This window comes from Phaethon aethereus (assembly GCF_964289735.1).
Source record: "Phaethon aethereus genome assembly, chromosome: 5".
Lineage (NCBI taxonomy): Eukaryota > Metazoa > Chordata > Aves > Phaethontiformes > Phaethontidae > Phaethon > Phaethon aethereus.
In genome coordinates, this window is record NC_138579.1 from 17,424,334 (window position 1) to 17,442,413 (window position 18,080).

An 18,080-nucleotide genomic window follows, 5' to 3' on the forward strand; every position below is an offset into this window, starting at 1 on the left:
TGGATAATTAATGAATGTGTGCTGATGCTTGTTTTTTATATAGTTTTTTATACACACGCATTTATAACTGTGCATGTATGTGTATACATATATAAAAAAAATACAAGGCTTTTGTCAGAATCACCTATGTATGTCAATATAAATATAAGTGGTTCTGAAAATTTTGAAAAAATTTATATCAGAAAAAAACATGTATTCTTTTTTTGCAGGTAACACAGAGCGATCAAATATTTCTTAATGTAATTTTTTAAAGGAACAAAGACTCAGTAATATGTAAAACAATACAGGCAACTGCAGTTAAATTCTAAACACTCTTGTGTGCCTCCCATCAGTCAGTGGGACTGCTCCAATAATATGATTTGTTAAATCAAGCTGTTGATAGCAGCCAAGAAAGATCACATACAAGGGGAGACTGCTGGCTGCTGGAAAGGCAAAGTAATTCCTGATACACAGTTGCACAAGAGACAAATGTGTCTTACGGCTTCTAAATAAAGTTTTGTTGGGTGTCGCTGACTGACAGAGCAGCTGTCAGTATGCAACACCAGGCTCAGACAGTAAAAAAAAGACTGAGGCTTTTGTGTTGGTTACGGTTTACACACGAGTATTGTGTTAATTCATGCCTTGATGAATAGGATGTTTGGACTTGGATTTCTTCATAATCCTTCTCTCGGCTCTCACTTTATCCTTGCAGTGTTAGAGGCAAGACATCTAAAATGAGCACTGACACAGAAACCCAGCTGAGAAGACTCTTCCAAAATCCCCTGCAAGATTTTGAACAGTGGAAGCCATCGGTCCAGATGCTCCTGGAGACTCCGGAGCCAGCGCTGGCTCACATTGAGGTAGCAAACCCGTTACTAAGTTCAGAAACTGATACTTGTTTTGTGTTTGCCCAAGCTATTCCAGCAGCTGCCCACATACAGCTGCGGGACAGCAGCAGCTGGAAGGGCCTTTCCAGCACGGCAGGAAACCCCACAGCATGGAAGCCAATACTTAGCTTTAGCTGTAGCAGGATGTCTTGCTTTCTGCCCTCCATTTGGTTAACTGGAGTTGTCAACTGAATAGGCTGAATTAAAGTGCTAGGTATCTTTAACAATGATGATAAGATTGTTTAGCATTAGCCCAGATCTCCCTGGACGGGAAGTCTGTGGACTCTTAAGAAGTGTGTAGTAATACGGTTGTGGGATTATAATGCATGATTTCTGCATGTGCCCAGCAAGGTGTGTTTGTTAGTTTGTCATCCCTGTGATCTCCAGAATGTGTCTGTGAACAGGGATGGAGTCTGTCCTCGGGATGAGCATTCAAGCTGTCCTTTCTGTTGGTTGTTTAGGCCTCTCCTCTGCACAGACAACTCTTTCCATAGTACAGCTTTCCTCTATTTCTGTTCACAAAATGGATGCAGCCCTGGTGCTTCTAACATTACCAGGAAGACTTTTCCTTTAACTGGGCACTGTCCAGGTACCTTCTGTTACCCCTTGTTGGCCCAGCATGCTGTTTTTACCTGACTTTGTCATACTGCTTTGGTTGTGTGACTTGTGTGAGAGTAATGTGGTTATATGATTTTTATTTTTTTGGTATGATTTCACTGGAAGAATTTTTCTCCTTTAGGCTGCTCTAGCTGAAAGCTCCCAGTTCAAAGAGAAGTTGATGACATTACAACTGAAGAAAGATTTGCTAAACAATGTCCTTGGTGAGGAGAAAGCAAAGTCTTTCCTGCAAGAAGTAGCTGAAGCTTCAAAGGAGAGAGAAATTCTACACAAAGGTCTGCTGCAAAGCAAAAGCAAACTCCAGGTGAGCTTCAAAGCCCATATACAGTCTTTATCTGTGACAAAGACAGTGATCAATCTTTTACTAAGACAGTTTTATAGATATAAATTTAGTACTAACCAGCTGTACCAAATCCCTTCTTCTAGGTTGATCAAATATTCAAATAAATTTGTGGTCTGTTGCATGGTGTAGCTTGGTGTTTGTTCCGAGTACGAAATTGGACATTAACAAAAGATGATGCCAAGGGATATATGTTGAATGCTGGATCTTTTTTCTTCATCTCTCTCCATCTAGAATTTGATATCGCAACATAAGGACTTTGATGCTGGTTTTGCACCTTTGCAGAAGAAATTATCTGCCATCAAAGCCAAATTAGATCTAGAGAAGGAACCACGGCCTGACCTCTTGGGTAAAAAGACACAACTCCAGAGACTCCAGGTACATTACAGTAATGTTTGACTGTGATATCCTCAGTTAATTGTGGTCCTGTTTGTTCATATTTCATTAACATTAGGAATTCAGTACCTTGTCCCCTCAATTGATTATGTGTTAGATAATTTTGTTTGGCCCAGTTTATAGCATGGAATAAATGAAATTGAAGCAGTGCAGCTGAAGAACGGGCAAACTGGGCTTGAGGGAAGGAACAAGCAGCTGGAAGCTGTTGGTGCCATACCTTCTTGGGCTAGTTTTACTGTTAAAGAAGGTGTATTCTGATACATCCCACTAGGAGCGAAACTGCACAAGATAACCTGAACCAATCTAACTCCCTCCAAAAGCAGGGAGTTCCCATTGTCCCACCTCCTTCTTTATCACCCCACCTCCTGCTCTTTACCTTGTCACTGCTTTGACATGTGCTGGATTTATTCCATGGGTTAATTCAGCTGGCCAAGATAAGAAAACAATAATCAACAGAAAAAAATTACCATTTTCCACTTGGTTAGTGGTTTGAACTGGTTCAACAAAGGGTCCAACATGCAGTAGAGCCTGTTCAAGGCATGCAGTGGGACTACATAGCTGGGAGAGGGGAGAGAAGAGCAGGAGGGGAAGAAAGAGGGGATGTGAGACTTTCTTTTCACCATGGTGAGCTACGGTGTTTCAGCTATATGGTGCGACTTCACCCTTGGTGACCACAGGGGTGTTATCACCATAGTTCTTTGCAGTACTTAGCTTATTATACTAAGTCTCCTCTGGCAGCTACTCAGCGACATTACCCATTGGAATCTGTCTTTTTGTCTGCAGATGATCCAAGATGACTTGGCAGAGCTTGCGATTCAAATGGAGGAGGTAGAGAAGCTTGTTCAGTCAAATACCACACACAGGCATGAAATGAACCAACTTTCAGCTGACGCTCAGGCCCTGAAGAGATCATTGGAGGTAACATGAGGAAGAGTTTTCAGTTGCCTGAGGAGACGTCATTTTAGTTGCCTGAGGAGTTGTCAGTTGCCACTGTTTAAAAATATAAAAAAATCTTTGAGCATATGAGATTATATGCTTTGAGTGACAAATATATTCATTTCAGGGGAAGAAGGCACTGAATTCTTAACCAGGATTCTCTGATTATCTGTAATGTGATTTCCCTTTGGGATAGGATACCATCCACACAGATTTTGTATCTATATAAATTATTTCTGGAGTGGGCCTGAGATTTCTGACTGAAAGACCTCATAGTTATATTATCATGGAAGTGCTTGGACTTCTTCACAGATTCCTGGATAGTAGTTTTGTATAAAACTGTTTGGTTTTCTATAGCTTTGTGACCTGAAAGTTAATGAGGGAAAAGTGTTGCAATTGCATAATTACTTGTTTTGACCTGAGGCATTTTGTAGCTTGTAAACATAGCTGTAAAAGGACCTTCCAAAGCCATCTCAGAAGAAGAGCTTATAAAATTCCCTTGGTTGTGCACTTCACCATAAAAAAACATATGATAAAGTGTTACCATAATACGCACTGTGGAATTCTAGTTTCAATCTCAGTAATCCCATTTATCGCTGATCTGGACTTGTGACAAAATAGTTTGCGCAGTCCTTTCTGATTCAGGGAGTATAAGATGTATTCAGTATTGATTGAGGTATAAAAAAAACCCCAAACATATTCTTTATTCTGTTTCAGTTGAAAAGAAAGGGAGCTATTCTAGTGCTTAATGCCCCCCCATGTGGTTGAATTCAGGCCTGCAGGAGTTTGTAGGTGCTTTCTATGCCACTGATGCTAAAGGATAAAGTTTTTTGTGTCTCATTAGCAGCTGTTTTTTTCCTTTTTGCCTATGAGATTCTGTGCCAATAGTCAGTGTTAGATCCAGTAATGAAACTGCTTTTTGTCTGTGTTTAGCTGCTGACATATTTTTATCATTTGTAGAGGATGATACAGCAGAGTGAAGAGCATGTTCAGAAGCATTGGGCATATAATGACAAACTTTCAGACCTCCAGCAGTGGATCACAGTAACCACTGAGAAGATTGGCTCCTGCCAGGGTGCTGATGGAGAGCAGACCACTGAGGGCAGGGTGGAAGACCTTGAGGTGAGAAAAGCATCTTAGTGTAAGATGTTAATTATTCACTTTGCAGCATTCGGACATCAAGGGTGGGGGTATTCTAGTGAGTGTTTCCTGGATGGGGAGAGGAATGATCGTTTGCTCCTCCTGCAATAACTGTTGGTTGCTGCTGCCTCCCTGCTTTGCCCTGTGCTGTGAGATGTGTAGCTAGGTAACAGATAAGAACAGTGAGAAATAGTTAAGAACAATTGAGATAGATAAAGTATTATCAAAGGATAGGTGATCTTAAAAAGAGCTCTTCCTGCCACAGTGATCCCTCTGGACAATACCTACTTTTGCCTATATGTACTCATCGGTACATTCAACATTATTACTCTGCCAGCTGACCTTATACTGTGTTGAACTGAGCTGTTCCACAGCTGCTAGGTTTTCTCTGTGTAGCAGTATTTGGCATGCTAGATTCACTCCGGCAGGTTGCTTCATCTGGCAGCTTTTGCCTTCACACGGGAAACTAAGATAGCTCACAGGAAGGGTACAGAAGGGGTGCATTGGCAGCTTGCGCCCTTTAAGTTTTGCCATCAGCTCTTTGACCTGTGTTGGCTCTTTGCAAGAATCCACAGCGTATTTTTTTTCCCGCTAGGTATGTTCTAGCTAGTGCCAACAGAACCAGCATAGTCCCGGACTGAACATGGCCTTCAGTCTGACATAGCCTCTGCTTTACCCAGGATACCTAGAAGTAACTGTAAGGGCTGTACGTTTCAGAGATGGCTAGCTGAGTTTCCAGATAAGGAGATCCAGCTACACCTTGTGGAAGCTCATGGCCAGCTGGTCATGGAGAATTCTTCCCCAGAGGAGACTGCCCATGTCCAGGCAGAGCTGGATCAGCTGAAGGAGTCATGGAGATCCCTGAAGGAGATGGCAACTAGGTAAGTGCTCATGTACATCTTTCTTATGTCCCCTTTAAGGAGATGCTCTTTACTGCTATATGGCCAGGCACACTTGATGCTTTATGCTCTGTGCTGTGAAAGTGAACAGCTGTGTTACAAGGCTAGGAGCAAGATGAGATTTTATTTAATCATTTGTAAACTGGAAATCATTACTTTCAAGAAAACCATTTTAGAGAATTGGGGACCAGAGCAGTCTCTGAAGCTGCCTTTACCTCATGCTTGGAGTAGGCAGTGTCTCCTTAGGACCTGGCTCCCCATTGTACTGCCAGTCTGTATCAGAGGAAATGGGGCATAGACTGGGTGACTTCTGCTCTTCTGCCACACCTTCCTGTCCTCACTGTGTGATCTGGAGATATATCGAAGGAGGCTATATCTGCACTGGGATTTGTGCCTTTTGCAAACCTGCAAGAGTGTAAACAAAGCTACAATCCTCCCTTAGCTGGCAAATATGGACTTAATTTGTTTTGCCCTCATTGTGCAGTGTCAAACTGCTGCTTATATTTGCTAGCCTGTATTAAAAGGTAATACTATGCTACATGTGGGAGAATATTCATACATAGTGTCAGAATAAGTATAAAAATAGAATGACTAATTTGAGGAAGGCTTGATTGTACTGCCAGCTGTTACCAGAGTGGAAGGTGTATTGTCAAGGTAGGTTTTTTTTTTTTTTTTTGGTCCTTCATTCACCTGAATAAAAGAAAGCAAAACACTTGAAAATGCTAGAACTAGAGGACTGGTGCTGCTTTGAGATACTCCTGTCTTGATCTTATTTTGTTAAAAAGCTGTTGGAAATAACTTTAATAGTAATAGTGCTATTAATAGTAATAATAGTATAATTATAATAGTGCTGTTTCACCAGAGGTGTCCCCTCATGGCCCCAGTCAAAATGTGAATGTCTCATCATTAAATGTTTCACTGCACTGATGTCTCTGGTTTTGTGTTTTCAAGTCTTCTCAAAAAGTGGCAGTTAAATAGACCAGTGGCTGATAAGAAGAAAATAGCATCTGTGGACAGAAGGTGGATGTCTGGACCTGCCTTCCATCTTTTAGACATAGATCCCAACCATAAGCAGGTGAGAGGGGGACTCTGTATCTGCCTTCATATCAGCTTCACAAGAACAATTTTAATTGGCTTCATCTGATACTATGGTTACAAAGTTGGAGGTTAAGATCTTGCAATCAGGTCTTCAGAGGAAACATCTAACATAACAGTAAGGGCTTTTTTGTTCCTGTTGCTCTGTAATCTAGGAGAGGAAAGGAGAAGGGCAAAATATGAGCAGCTACTTGAAGCTTCTACACAACTTTGAAGAGTGGTTACAAGGAGAAAACACCAAACTGACCAAAATTCTTGCTGCGACTTCATCGTCCACAGAGGAAATTAAGGCACGCCAAAGCAAACTGGAGGTTAGTTGTCAGGGGATGAAGATGGAGACAAAGATTGTAGTAAGTGCAAATTCTTTCAGAGTTAAAAACAAAACAAAAAAAAAAAAAGCCAAGCAACGCCCGCCCAACCAACCCACAAAAAAACCCACGAAACAAACAAAACAAAAGCCACAAAACACACAAACAAAAACCAGAACAACAACAAAAAAAACCCACTACACTCTCTGCTTTAGGAGACTCTAGAGTAGCTGGAATTTAGGACAAGTATTTCACCATTTCTACTGAGAAAGGTCTGCCAGAGCCAGAGTGGTAGAGGGAAGAGAGCAACCTGGCATCTACCTGTTGGACTGGACATTTCCAGTGTGGTATGGCAAAGCTATTTGTTAAAAGCAGCTGATTAAAATCAGTGCCTGGTGTTTGGCCTCACTCTGTTGAATATAGCCTGATGCAATGACAATGGATGCTGTAAGAAATTAAACAAACGGAAATATCCAAGGCTACAGGAGTCCTGCAGATAGATGAGTGGCTCTTTTATATCATTTCAGTCCAAAGAAGCGATCACAAAAATGAATGCGCTATTCCAGAGTACCAAGTAGTTTGATTTGGTAACACTGGTCTTTCGAATGCTAGATTTAAAAAGTGGGGCCTTCTTAAATTCTGAGTTGCTGCTGACCTTGTCTTTGCCTGCAGGAGCTACAGTCTCGTGTGCCTGATGGTCAGCATCTCTTTGAGGACCTTCTTCATCTTCATCCTGTCGTTGGAAACTCTGAAGATCTGGAGGACCTGCGTTACCGATGGATGCTCTACAAATCTAAACTGAAAGAGTCCATAAGCTCAGCGGTAGGTGACAGCACTCCATTCACAGTTGTAATCTCTGCCATTGCTCTTCTAGGTTGCTTCACATTGCTAGTCATAATTCAACAGTACGTGTGTGTCGTGTGCTTAACTAAAATGTCCCTTAGTAAATGTCATCAAAGACAGAACAAACATAGCCATGTATTTATAAATACAACCACAAATATTCTTGTGTTAAAAGAAGAGTTGTGCACTATCTTCTTCCCTTTGTAAGCAATGTTCAGAATATTTCTTAAAATGGAAGGTTCAAAACAGAATGACAATTGGCTGTTGTCAAAGATGCATGTCGTTGGGGACTGTGAGATGTTTGCTGTGTGAATATTTTGGTTATACATCTAGTTCTGGCCACGTGGATTTCTATCTTTTTGCCTTTTCTCCACACAACATTCTGCATTGAATTATCTTTTTTAACAGTTCCGGCACTAAGAATGTATTTACTGTTCATTATTTGTGTCTTTTGCTGTGAGACAGAGTGATCAGAATAGACGCTGACTGACCTGAGTCAGAAAGTAACTGTGCACAGAAGGACTTAGTCCTTTTTGAAACTGTCTTTACGGGCTAAGGATTTGGAATGAAATGGAGGTATTAATGCAAGAACCAAGCGATTAAAGAAGTTACGGAATTTTTCTACATAAGACATGCTAATGATGGCAGAATTCATCCCCATATATAAGATATTCCAGGGCATGCCAAAGATACTCTCACGTTCTTAGTGTAAACATACATAATTAAGATTTTTCTGTCTTAACTATTTACATTATGTGTTCAACTTCAAGATACCTTAATCAGCTGATTAGACTTTACAGGTGTGCATTTGGTACTTGTATGCAAGTGCTTTGGAAGGTATCTGAACTCAAATACTTAAAATTTGAGGCACCGGAAAATTTTATGCAAGGGAAACCTTGTCTTCAATTCCAAAGTTTACTTAGAATACAAAACCTTTAAAGTGCATGGAAGGTAAGCATGATCTCTAATTATAAAGAGCATATTTCTAAGAATTGTTTGCCATTGATTGTAATGAGTTATGCTTTGTTGATCAAAACCTTGTGTAAGCATAAATATAGTCAATAGGTGTCAGTAAAGTCAAAGCTATTGCTGGGTAAACTGCTTATCTGATTCAAATGGTCAAGAATCTGAAAACATTTCAGCTTTCTGCTTAATGTGTGTTAAAAAGCTCATTAAAAAAATTTCCTGCTGGTTCACTCTATCCAGGTGGCCGTGAATGTGAAACAAACATCCCATGTGAGGTGAATACTCATTTATAGGCTCCACTCTCCACTGGGATTTTAAGTTCATGCTTTTTCCTTTTTCCTTTTTTTTTTTTTTTCTAAACAGAGTCCTGGATCTTTGGAAGAACAAGACAGATTCAGAAAGGTATGACAGTTTCCTATCATTAAGCTAAAAAAATGTTTGATCAGACATTTTGCAGATAATTATTTTAAATTAAATTTTTCTAAAGATTCTTGAGATTAATTTGCTTATTAAGAACCTTTCTTAAAGCTGTTTATTTTCTCCAGATTTTAAAAGAAAAAATATTACAGAGTTTTTATTCTTGAGCTATGCTTACTGCATCTCTAGAAGCTAAATATCCATCTCCTGGGAAGAGGTGGGGGGGAACTCAGTTTTTATACATCTACATGCTATATGAACTTAATTCATTTTTCAAAAGAGACTAAGGAAAAGCCCAGATCTCTCTCTAAAGGAGTTAGGGGGCCAAGTGCCTATAATAATTTTTAAAATGGAACTTCTAATTCTTTAGACACTTCTTAAAAAATTGTTTTGGATCATTCAGACCACCTTTTTTCTAATGCAGAAAACCAGAGAAAGTCAAGAGATTTGTCTAATGTTATTAGACTAATCCTTGTTCTAAGCAGCAGAATTCCTCCTGTGAAGGATTTTCTTTTGGAAGTGATGACATAAGGAACAGAAGCAGTACAGGAGACGATAAGGAGAAGCTTAAAGAAAACAAAATGCTGTCAGTTTCTTATTAAACCTGAGCAGCATTTCTGATCGCATTTTCATAAAGCCAGCGAGTTTTTCTGTTGACCTGAGCAGCGTTGAACTAAGTCTTTCTCTCTGTCACAATTTGCTTTGTTTTTAGACACTGTTAGCTTCTACTTTGTACTGTCATCTCACTTTCCGTTTGTTTTCAGAAGGAATAAAATAAGGCATTATTTGCCCAACACAAAGTAGATGATTGGATGAATAACATGTTGCAGGAACATAATCACATAATCATCTTAAGCTAAATCAAACTCTTGATTTCTCCTGTTGCAACATCTCTTTAGAAGAGAACAATATTTAAAGGGTACAGTACAGTGCACTTCTAGTATGGCCAGAAATCAAGACATTCCTCACTCTGATGAGATAATTCCTCTGGTACTCAAATCTGGAGTAGCATCTCCAATATTTTTCCCCAGCAAAATATTGACCAATTTAAGGTAGTTTTCACACATCCCTGGAATAGTTTTTGCTGCAGTTCAGCCTTCCTGAAAACCCCCAAAGAGTTTCTGTTCTTGTCTGTCTGGCTCAGCATTAATTGTTCAGTACTGTTGGTCATCCAGTAAGGTCACCAGAATTTTTCAGGCTGGAAAAACAATATGACATTTTAATACTTGGTGTAGAGGCAGACAAACATTTAGTAGTGCTGCTTTTCCCTAGAAGAGACCTATCAGAAAATTGATCAAGGAATTCTCTGCATTTGGGTCAGGTTGTTCGTAGGGGAAAACAAAACAAAAGCTTTATGCATAAGAACATCTCCACTGCACAATTAGATAGCATTTTTTAATTCCTCTGTCCCACCTCCCTCAGGGTAGGTGGTATGTATTGTTCCTTAACTTCTCTGAAGGAGACTAAAGTCTTCAGTCTGTTTTCAAGGATACTGGAATAACATAATGGCAGGCAGCAAACATTTGTCAATTAGGCCTCCAACTAGAGCACAAAAAAAGCATTCTGTGAGTTTTTAATAGCTACTGAACACAAACAAAGCGAAACAGCTCAGGGTGGGAAGGAAGGAAGAACTGAAATACCCCATAAGCATGAAGGAAACGGCTCCCATTGCACCAACAAGTGATTTGCAGTTTCCCTTCAGCCAGTACAAATGTTGCAGTAACTTACACCTTGCTCACTTCAGTGTGATTTTGATTCAGTGTGATTTTACTTCAGAGCATTCATTCTGTATTTAAACAGTGTCACTACAATGAGAATCCAAGTGCTGTAAGCAGAGATGTCTTTTTCTCATTCAGGCTAAGGCTTTTATCAGGATGTGAGCCTGTGTTGCCATAAGATTGTGGAGCACCCCTTAAAAGAACCAGAAAATAATGTTGATCCCTTTTGGGTGCATTGTTGCTCAGGCTGGGAGAACAGGAAAAGCAAACCAACTGCAGAATTCGTGGCTTTGCAGTTTATTTTAAATTCAGATTTAACACCTAAAGCGTGGCTAGAAATGAAAGAAAGATTAGGCAAAAGATTTTTGTATGTTTTGAATATCCTTTCGAAACCATGGTGAAGGAGACAAACTACCCTGAGAGAATGGCTGATCTCGGTAGTTAATATCTGCAGAAAGTGCTGTATCACTGTACTTGCAACATCCAGTGAGTCTGGATGCGATAGGATCAGGTTATCTCTTAATTTGTCAGCTCCCTCATGCTTTTGGGTCACACAAAATCATAAGAGGTGGCAGAATCTGAGCTATTTTTGGACTTGATCTCTGCTTTCTACAACACGAAGTCCCCAGTGACTCTGCTTGTCTCTCTTGTTTGAGCTGTGAATATTTTGCAACAGCAGCAGGTCAACTCGGAGAAGGGAAAGACCCAGCTGTGGCCAGTCTTGTTCCATTGCCTTCTGTTTTTATTCCATTTCTGGCCTGCATGGCCAAATGTTGGGCAGAATAGAGCCTGCTCCATGTATATTAATGTGGGTTTTTTATGATCATTCATCCTTTGCTGAGGACATGCGCCTGGCCACTCATGCCCTTAGGAACAGTATGGGCTAATGTTTGCGTTGTGAGTGACTTCTTGATGATTAACAAAAAACAGTTGCAGGAAATTGCACTGGCTGCAGTGAATTTTTAGCAGGTGCCAGTGACAGGGCAATGTAGATGGATATTTCTGCAGGGCACCTAACACACCCAAGGACATAGTCAAGCAAATGCTCAATAATAACTGTGATAAATGTTACTTTCAAAGGTTGGCTCCCAGCTACCTGAAAATATTCCATGACCATTCTTAGCATAAATAGGAAGTCAAAGGCTCATTATTTACAGGTCTAGGTATCACTGTTTGATTTATTTTCTTGAGTGCTCAGAATAATTACACTTCCTTGCTAAACAAATTATTCTGGCTTTATTGTTTGTACAAACAAAATAATCAGGATTCATTACATCAGTGGTCAGCTAATTGCTTCCTTTGAGATTCTACTAAGAGTAATCTCCTATAACACACAGACAGAAGGAACGTGTAACTTAATCTTATTTAGAGACACCATTGATCTGGAGTCAATCAAATTAATGCAGTCATTCAGGAAACTGTGCAAAGCAAGAGCTGCCACAGCTTGCCAGGAAGAAAACAGTAATGCATTCTGCTCTGCCCAAGTGCAGATATGATGGGAATTCTTAATGGCAGAAAGTTACATTACAGAAATGCACAGCATCATGTGTACATGTTTCTGTTAGTGGTGCCTCTCTATTGAAAGTACATGGCCCGTTTGTTTTCCTGAAGTCCTGCTGTGTGTTAGCTACTTGAAATGCCTGTACAATTACATTCTTAGTGAAATGGAAAAGACTCATTAAAAGGTATCTTTCCCTCAGTTTTCAATTTTTTTTCTATAGCTATAGAGAGTATCTCTCCATATTTTTTTCATCACTGTGGCTATAAGCCTGTGCCTACCTGCTTTAAGAATTAGGAATTCCATGGCCATTCCATTAGGAATACCATGGCCTAAACACAGGAAGAAGGGTAACTTACCATTCAAAATTAGCAGATAGACTTCTCCCTTAGCAGTAATGTTTGCTCAGAAAGGAAACATAGGTAAAAAAATAAAAAGCTGAAAAATCTTGGCTGCCTATTCCTAATTCTGACCCACTGTTCAGTATGCTGCGCCAGACAGCATCGTCCCCTTCCATCTCCTCAAGCCCACGAGCTTCCCTTCACATTACTGCACCTGTGAGGTGCTTGCCTGTCTGCTCTTATTTCTGCAGGTTTTGTGTTGTTTACCAATCTACATTACAGCTTTCCCAAATGATAGAAATCAGGAGCTCTTTGTCTTTTATCTCGTTCTGCCACTTCTGTGCCTTGCTGATGCTCTCCCTCTACAGCAGTGCTGATGCAAGGTGGAGAAGACATCTTGCTTCCCAGGACACCTGGTTCTTACTTTCTGTTAATGTTAACGTGCTAGGTATGTGGTTGGTGGTCCCTGATGGCTTTCTTGAAAAGATGCGTCCTTTAGTAGCCTACCATGTTGTGAAGTATTTGCAGATTTTCACCAGGGAGATACCTTAGAATGATTTTCTAACTGAAAGGTAACGAGAGAGAGATTTGTTGAGTCATAGCAGAATGAAACCAATTTCCAGTATATACTTGAAATTTTTTTAACACTACTGTAAAAATCACAGTAGAAAAAATACTTGTGATCAATACCTCAAATTGTATACATACTAGTTTTTTTTAAAGCCATCAATTTTTTAAATTATTTAAATAATATGCAAATAAAATTCAAATTATGTATGGTGACTGCAGAAGTTTAAGAAAAGTTTAATCTTAACTTCAGAGAAGTCACTGGTAAAGCAACTGGAAATATACATTGTGGACGTGATAAACCAGCTTCTGATGTCAGTAGCTTCTTCTATCGGTTCCAGAACTTGTTGCCTTTACTTCAGTTTTTATTCTTTCTATGCCCAATTTAATTAGTTTATTTCAAATTGCAAGGCTGAGTGGAAGTTGGAAGTGGGAGAAGTAGTTTTACTTCTCTGCCATCCTAAATAAATGTAGAAGACTGATGTCTCCTACTAAATTTCAGATACACTGAAAAGTCATCCAGCTACTAGGTGCCAATAACTCTCCTTCTAAAAGTAGTACAGCATTGTTCTTAAGTACAAAATACATTTATTGGGGTAAATTGTATTGCTTATGAGTGTATTTAAAACTGGTGCAGTGTTTAATAGAATTGAATTCAGTTAAATTCAATGAGCAACTCAGCCCCCCACAGCTGCTCACTCACTCCCCCTGCAGCGGGATGTCAGGGAGAATGGGAAGGGTAAAAGTGAGAAAACTCATGGGTTGAGATAAAGGCAGTTTAATAAGTAAAAGAATTAATCAAAGAAAAACAAAACCAAGAAAAACATGTGGAAAAAAATCAAGAGCTCGCCACCAGCCGATGGATACTGTGGTGGGCTGACCCTGGCTAGACACCAGGTGCCCATCAAAGCTGCTCTGTCCCTCCCCTCCTCAGCTGGGCAGGGGAGAGGAAGTATAACAAGAAGCTCGTGGGTGGAGATAAGGACAGGGAGAGATCAGTCAGCAATTACTGTCACGGGCAAAACAGACTCAACTTGGGGAAATTAATTTAATTTATTAAGAATCAGAATCAGAGTAGGGTAATGAGAACTAAAATCAAATCTTAAAAACACCCTCTCCCCACCCCTCCCTTCTTCCCGGGCTCAACGTCACTCCCAATTTTCTCTCCCTCCTCCCCCCCAGCAGCGCAGGGGGACGGGGAATGGGGGTTGTGGTCAGTTCATCACACGCTGTCTCTGCCGCTCCTTCCCCTCAGGGCAGGACTCCTCACACTCTGCCCTGCTCCAGCCTGGGGTCTCTCCCACAGGAGACAGGCCTCCATGGACTTCTCCAGCGTGAGTCCTTCCCACAGGCTGCAGTTCTTCACGAACTGCTCCAGCCTGGGTCCCCCCATGGGTGCCATCCTTCAGGAACAGGCTGCTCCAGCCTGGGTCCCCCCACGGGGTCCCAGGTCCTGCCAGCAACCCTGCTCCAGCCGGGGCTCCTCTCTCTCCCCACGGGGCCACAGGCCCTGCCAGGAGCCGGCCCCAGCGTGGGCTGCCCACGGGGTCACGGCCTCCTTCGGCATCCCCCTGCTCCGGCGTGGGGCCCTCCCTGGGTGCGGGTGGAGATCTGCTCCCCCGTGGAGCTCCATGGCCGCAGGGGCACAGCCGGCCTCACCGTGGGCTTCCCCAGGGGCTGCCGGGGAACCTCTGCCCCCGCGCCTGGAGCCGTCCTGCCCCTCCTGCTGCTCTGAGCTGGGGGTCTGCAGGGCTGTTCTCTCACATGTTCTCTGTCTGGCTGCAGTTGCTGTGCTGGGGTTTTTTTTTTCCCCTTCTTAACTATGTTATCCCTTCTTATGGGTATAACTGTGTTATACCACTGTCACTGATGGGCTTGGCCTTGGCCGGCAGCGGGCTTGTTTTGGAGTTGGCTGGTATTGGCTCTGTTGGACACAGGGGAAGCTTCTGGCAGCTTCTCACAGAAGCCACCCCTGCAGCCCCCCTGCTACCAAAACCTTGCCATGCAAACCCAGTACAGATACCCAGCCAGTCCCTGAGCAATGGCAGCTCTGGCAATACCCCCCTCCCTCACCCTAGTTTTTATTGCTGAGCACAAAGTCGTATGGTATGGAATAAATATCCCCGTGGCCAGTGGGGTCAGCTGTCCTGGCTGTGCCCCTCCCAACATCTACCCCCCCAGCCTACACACTGGTGGGGCAGTGTGAGAAGCAGAAAAGGCCTTGACGCTGTGTAAGCACTGCTCAGCAACAACTAAACCATGGGTGTGTTACCAACACTGTTTTCATCACGAATCCAAAACACAGCCCCATACAAGTTACTCTGAAGAAAGCGAACTCCATCCCAGCCAAAACTAGTACAACTGTACAACTAGTACAACTGGTTTAAAAACCGCTTACCCTGTTCTGAACCTTTTGCAAAACTTGTGATACATAAGAAACTTAAGTGTATCTCACTGCCTGCTGCTATGAAAACACATGAAAATATGCTTCAAAATTACCTCACTGGAAGTTTGACCTTCCATATTCTTATAACATGGAACTAAGATATTTTTAGCAACCCATCCTACCCTACCACATTACTGATCTTCCACTGTGCTTCCTAACTTTTATCACATATCAAACACTTTCCAGATAAAAAGAAAGTAGTTTCCACTGCTTATGTGCTGAAGATGGGACCAAACCAGGGACTTTTTCTGCTTGCTTAGGCCTGGAGAATTACAGAAATCAGTGCTACTTTAACAGATCAAGCTGTAGCCCTTGCCCTGTGGCATGCTTTTCCTAAAAGGACAGAAGCTAACCTTTATAAATCCATTTGTGTCACAGTAGCTTATGGCACAGTACTTAATTCTAAGCAACTTTGCAGCAGAAATTCTTAAATATCTGCCATATGTGTGACCACTGAAACCTCAGGTACAAAATACTGGCTTTTTCTTGTTTTCTGTTTCTTTTAAATCAAGCTTTCCCCAAAGATTCAACCTTATCATCCAGCCGTGTTGGGGTGCTCCAGGATCTCCACTAAGGGAGAAAACAAAGCCTGTAATTTGCCCATATACTTATTTATTTACGTACATACACTTACGCTCTTCAGAATTGAAAAGAATGTTACAGTTGCAAAGTCAAGCAATCTGAAGATAGAAAATGTCAGAGCTGAAATGGCTTGTGTGACCTCAGTTAGCCTCCCTTCAGCACATTCATTCTGGTAGCTCTTCATGAGATGGAGAATGATAAGCACAGGACTCACAGCCCCTCATTCCTCATTGCCGGTTGCCTAACCTGGGCAGTGTTTGCATTTAGGAGACTACAGTTCTGAACCCAGTGAACTCACTGTCCTTTTCCAGAGGCCACATAACCTCAAATCAACAGTATCCAACTCTTAGTTCCTGCTGTGGTGTATGGGAATGAGCTACAGCTTTGCCCAAGAGCCTGTTGGACACTCAGTTCTGTGGCAACAGTAGCATCCAGCTCCCCCAAAGAGCTTTCCCTCTTGAAAAGACCAGCTGTGATTTTCAATATGTTGCTTATCTTAGAGAGGGATGCTCATGGCTGAGTTGAGAACTGATGCGGAGCCCAGCTCCAAACTATCTCACACTGAGGTAAAAACCCAGCTTGCTTTGGTTTGAGAGAGCAGCCTGTGCTCCCCCTGGAACGGGTCTCTTCTTGTTGGCAATAACCTGCCTCTGTGAGTGGCAACTGAATTAGTACCCAGTGGGATCTCAAGTGGGAGAAACTCTGGGCCTCTCAGAGGCAAAATATCACTGATAAGGCAACTGCTTTACCAAAAAAAAAGATGATGCTTGATGATGGCATGTTCCTATTCAGAATGAGAGAGATGTATGGTAAAGCTGCTCTTGCAGCCTTCCTGGCAGCTCTGCTTATTCTCAGAGGAATAATGAAGTGGTAGAATTCATACCTGTGTAGGTGACCCTTTCCAAGGCCTAGCTATACTTCCTATTAAGATGTACTTCTTTTGTCCCTATTGCTGTAGTTTAATCCCTTTATGTTCTGATCTGCCTGCTGTGGAGGTAGGTCTGGATTCATCCTGTCTGAGCATTTAACTCGGGGGTTTACAAAAGCATGCAAGGTGCAGAGAGTGTACATGGGGATTGACTCTCCACCTCTTCCACAAGAAAGAGCTAGGAGCCAGGTTCAAAGCTAACACAAGGGATTTGTTCTTCATGCCTGTTCTTCATGCCACAGGTTGACTTGTGGAACTCCTTGCTAAAGGATATTGAGGACTTGTATAGATTAAACAGGAAACTGGAAGTATCTTGATGAAAGATTCACTGAGCGTTAACTAGATGGACAAGCTACATCAGGCTAAGGAAACTGCCTGAGCTGAAAGCAGTTGGAGGCTGAGAATATTAAAGAGAAATTATTTATGCTTGCCTTAGTACCTACACATCTGCGCAGATTTCTGTAGAATATAGGATACCCGAGCAGGGTACAGCACTGGCATGAAGCAGCATGGCTGTTGGTGGCTTTGTCTGCGTGGTGTCTGTAAGACACTGGGGCATTGGTCCCTTTATCCATGGGGAAAGCAGGAGTTTTCAGACAGCAGTGCATTTCCCAGGATAGTATCTCAGTGAAATGTTCTAAGGTAAGAGGAATGAATCCAGACTAAATGTTTTTTCTCTGCTGGATCACTGATTCAGTGGTGCAGGTATGATTTTTGTCAGGCATGCTGGTGACATACAAGCAGCAGCAAAAACTCACTAATGAGCATGGCATAAAATGCTATATTCCTCTGCTTCCTCAAATAGCTAGATTAACTGTGTGTTTTCACATATCCTGGAATGTGGTCAATAGCAAACCAGGGAGTGCACTGATTTTTAGTAAAACACTTCAGCAACTTACACAGGAATATTATGTAGCAAGTTCTAAAGTGCTTTTCTGCTATTTCCCATCCAAGTGATTTTTCACGGTGCATTTGGTAAGGAATTATTAACTGCAAACAGATTTAAGTGCTGAGGACTCCCTAGATCTAAACCGATGCTTGTCATTCAAACGCCCCAACATGAATCAAGTACAAATGTGAATGTTCACAGCCAGTGCAGTTCGTTTGGTAACAAGCATGCATTTAACATTACACAAAACACAGCCATCTACCCCTTGACAGTCCTTGCTTGTCCTG

The 18,080-nt window shown here is 41.7% G+C and overlaps 1 protein-coding gene across 1 annotated transcript in view; it reads left to right on the top strand.

Annotated features, from left to right (window-relative positions):
- Positions 1-18,080, top strand: part of SYNE3 (spectrin repeat containing nuclear envelope family member 3) — a gene marked incomplete at its 3' end in the record, with an annotated part of 35,468 nt that overhangs the window by 12,745 nt on the left and 4,643 nt on the right. The window contains exons 7-16 of the mRNA XM_082000082.1: positions 692-839; positions 1,606-1,788; positions 2,059-2,202; positions 3,004-3,138; positions 4,117-4,278; positions 5,014-5,177; positions 6,147-6,270; positions 6,446-6,601; positions 7,271-7,420; positions 8,771-8,809. Of these exons, the coding sequence (XP_081856208.1) occupies positions 692-839; positions 1,606-1,788; positions 2,059-2,202; positions 3,004-3,138; positions 4,117-4,278; positions 5,014-5,177; positions 6,147-6,270; positions 6,446-6,601; positions 7,271-7,420; positions 8,771-8,809 (1,405 nt within the window). The remainder of the gene's footprint in view (positions 1-691; positions 840-1,605; positions 1,789-2,058; positions 2,203-3,003; positions 3,139-4,116; positions 4,279-5,013; positions 5,178-6,146; positions 6,271-6,445; positions 6,602-7,270; positions 7,421-8,770; positions 8,810-18,080) is intronic.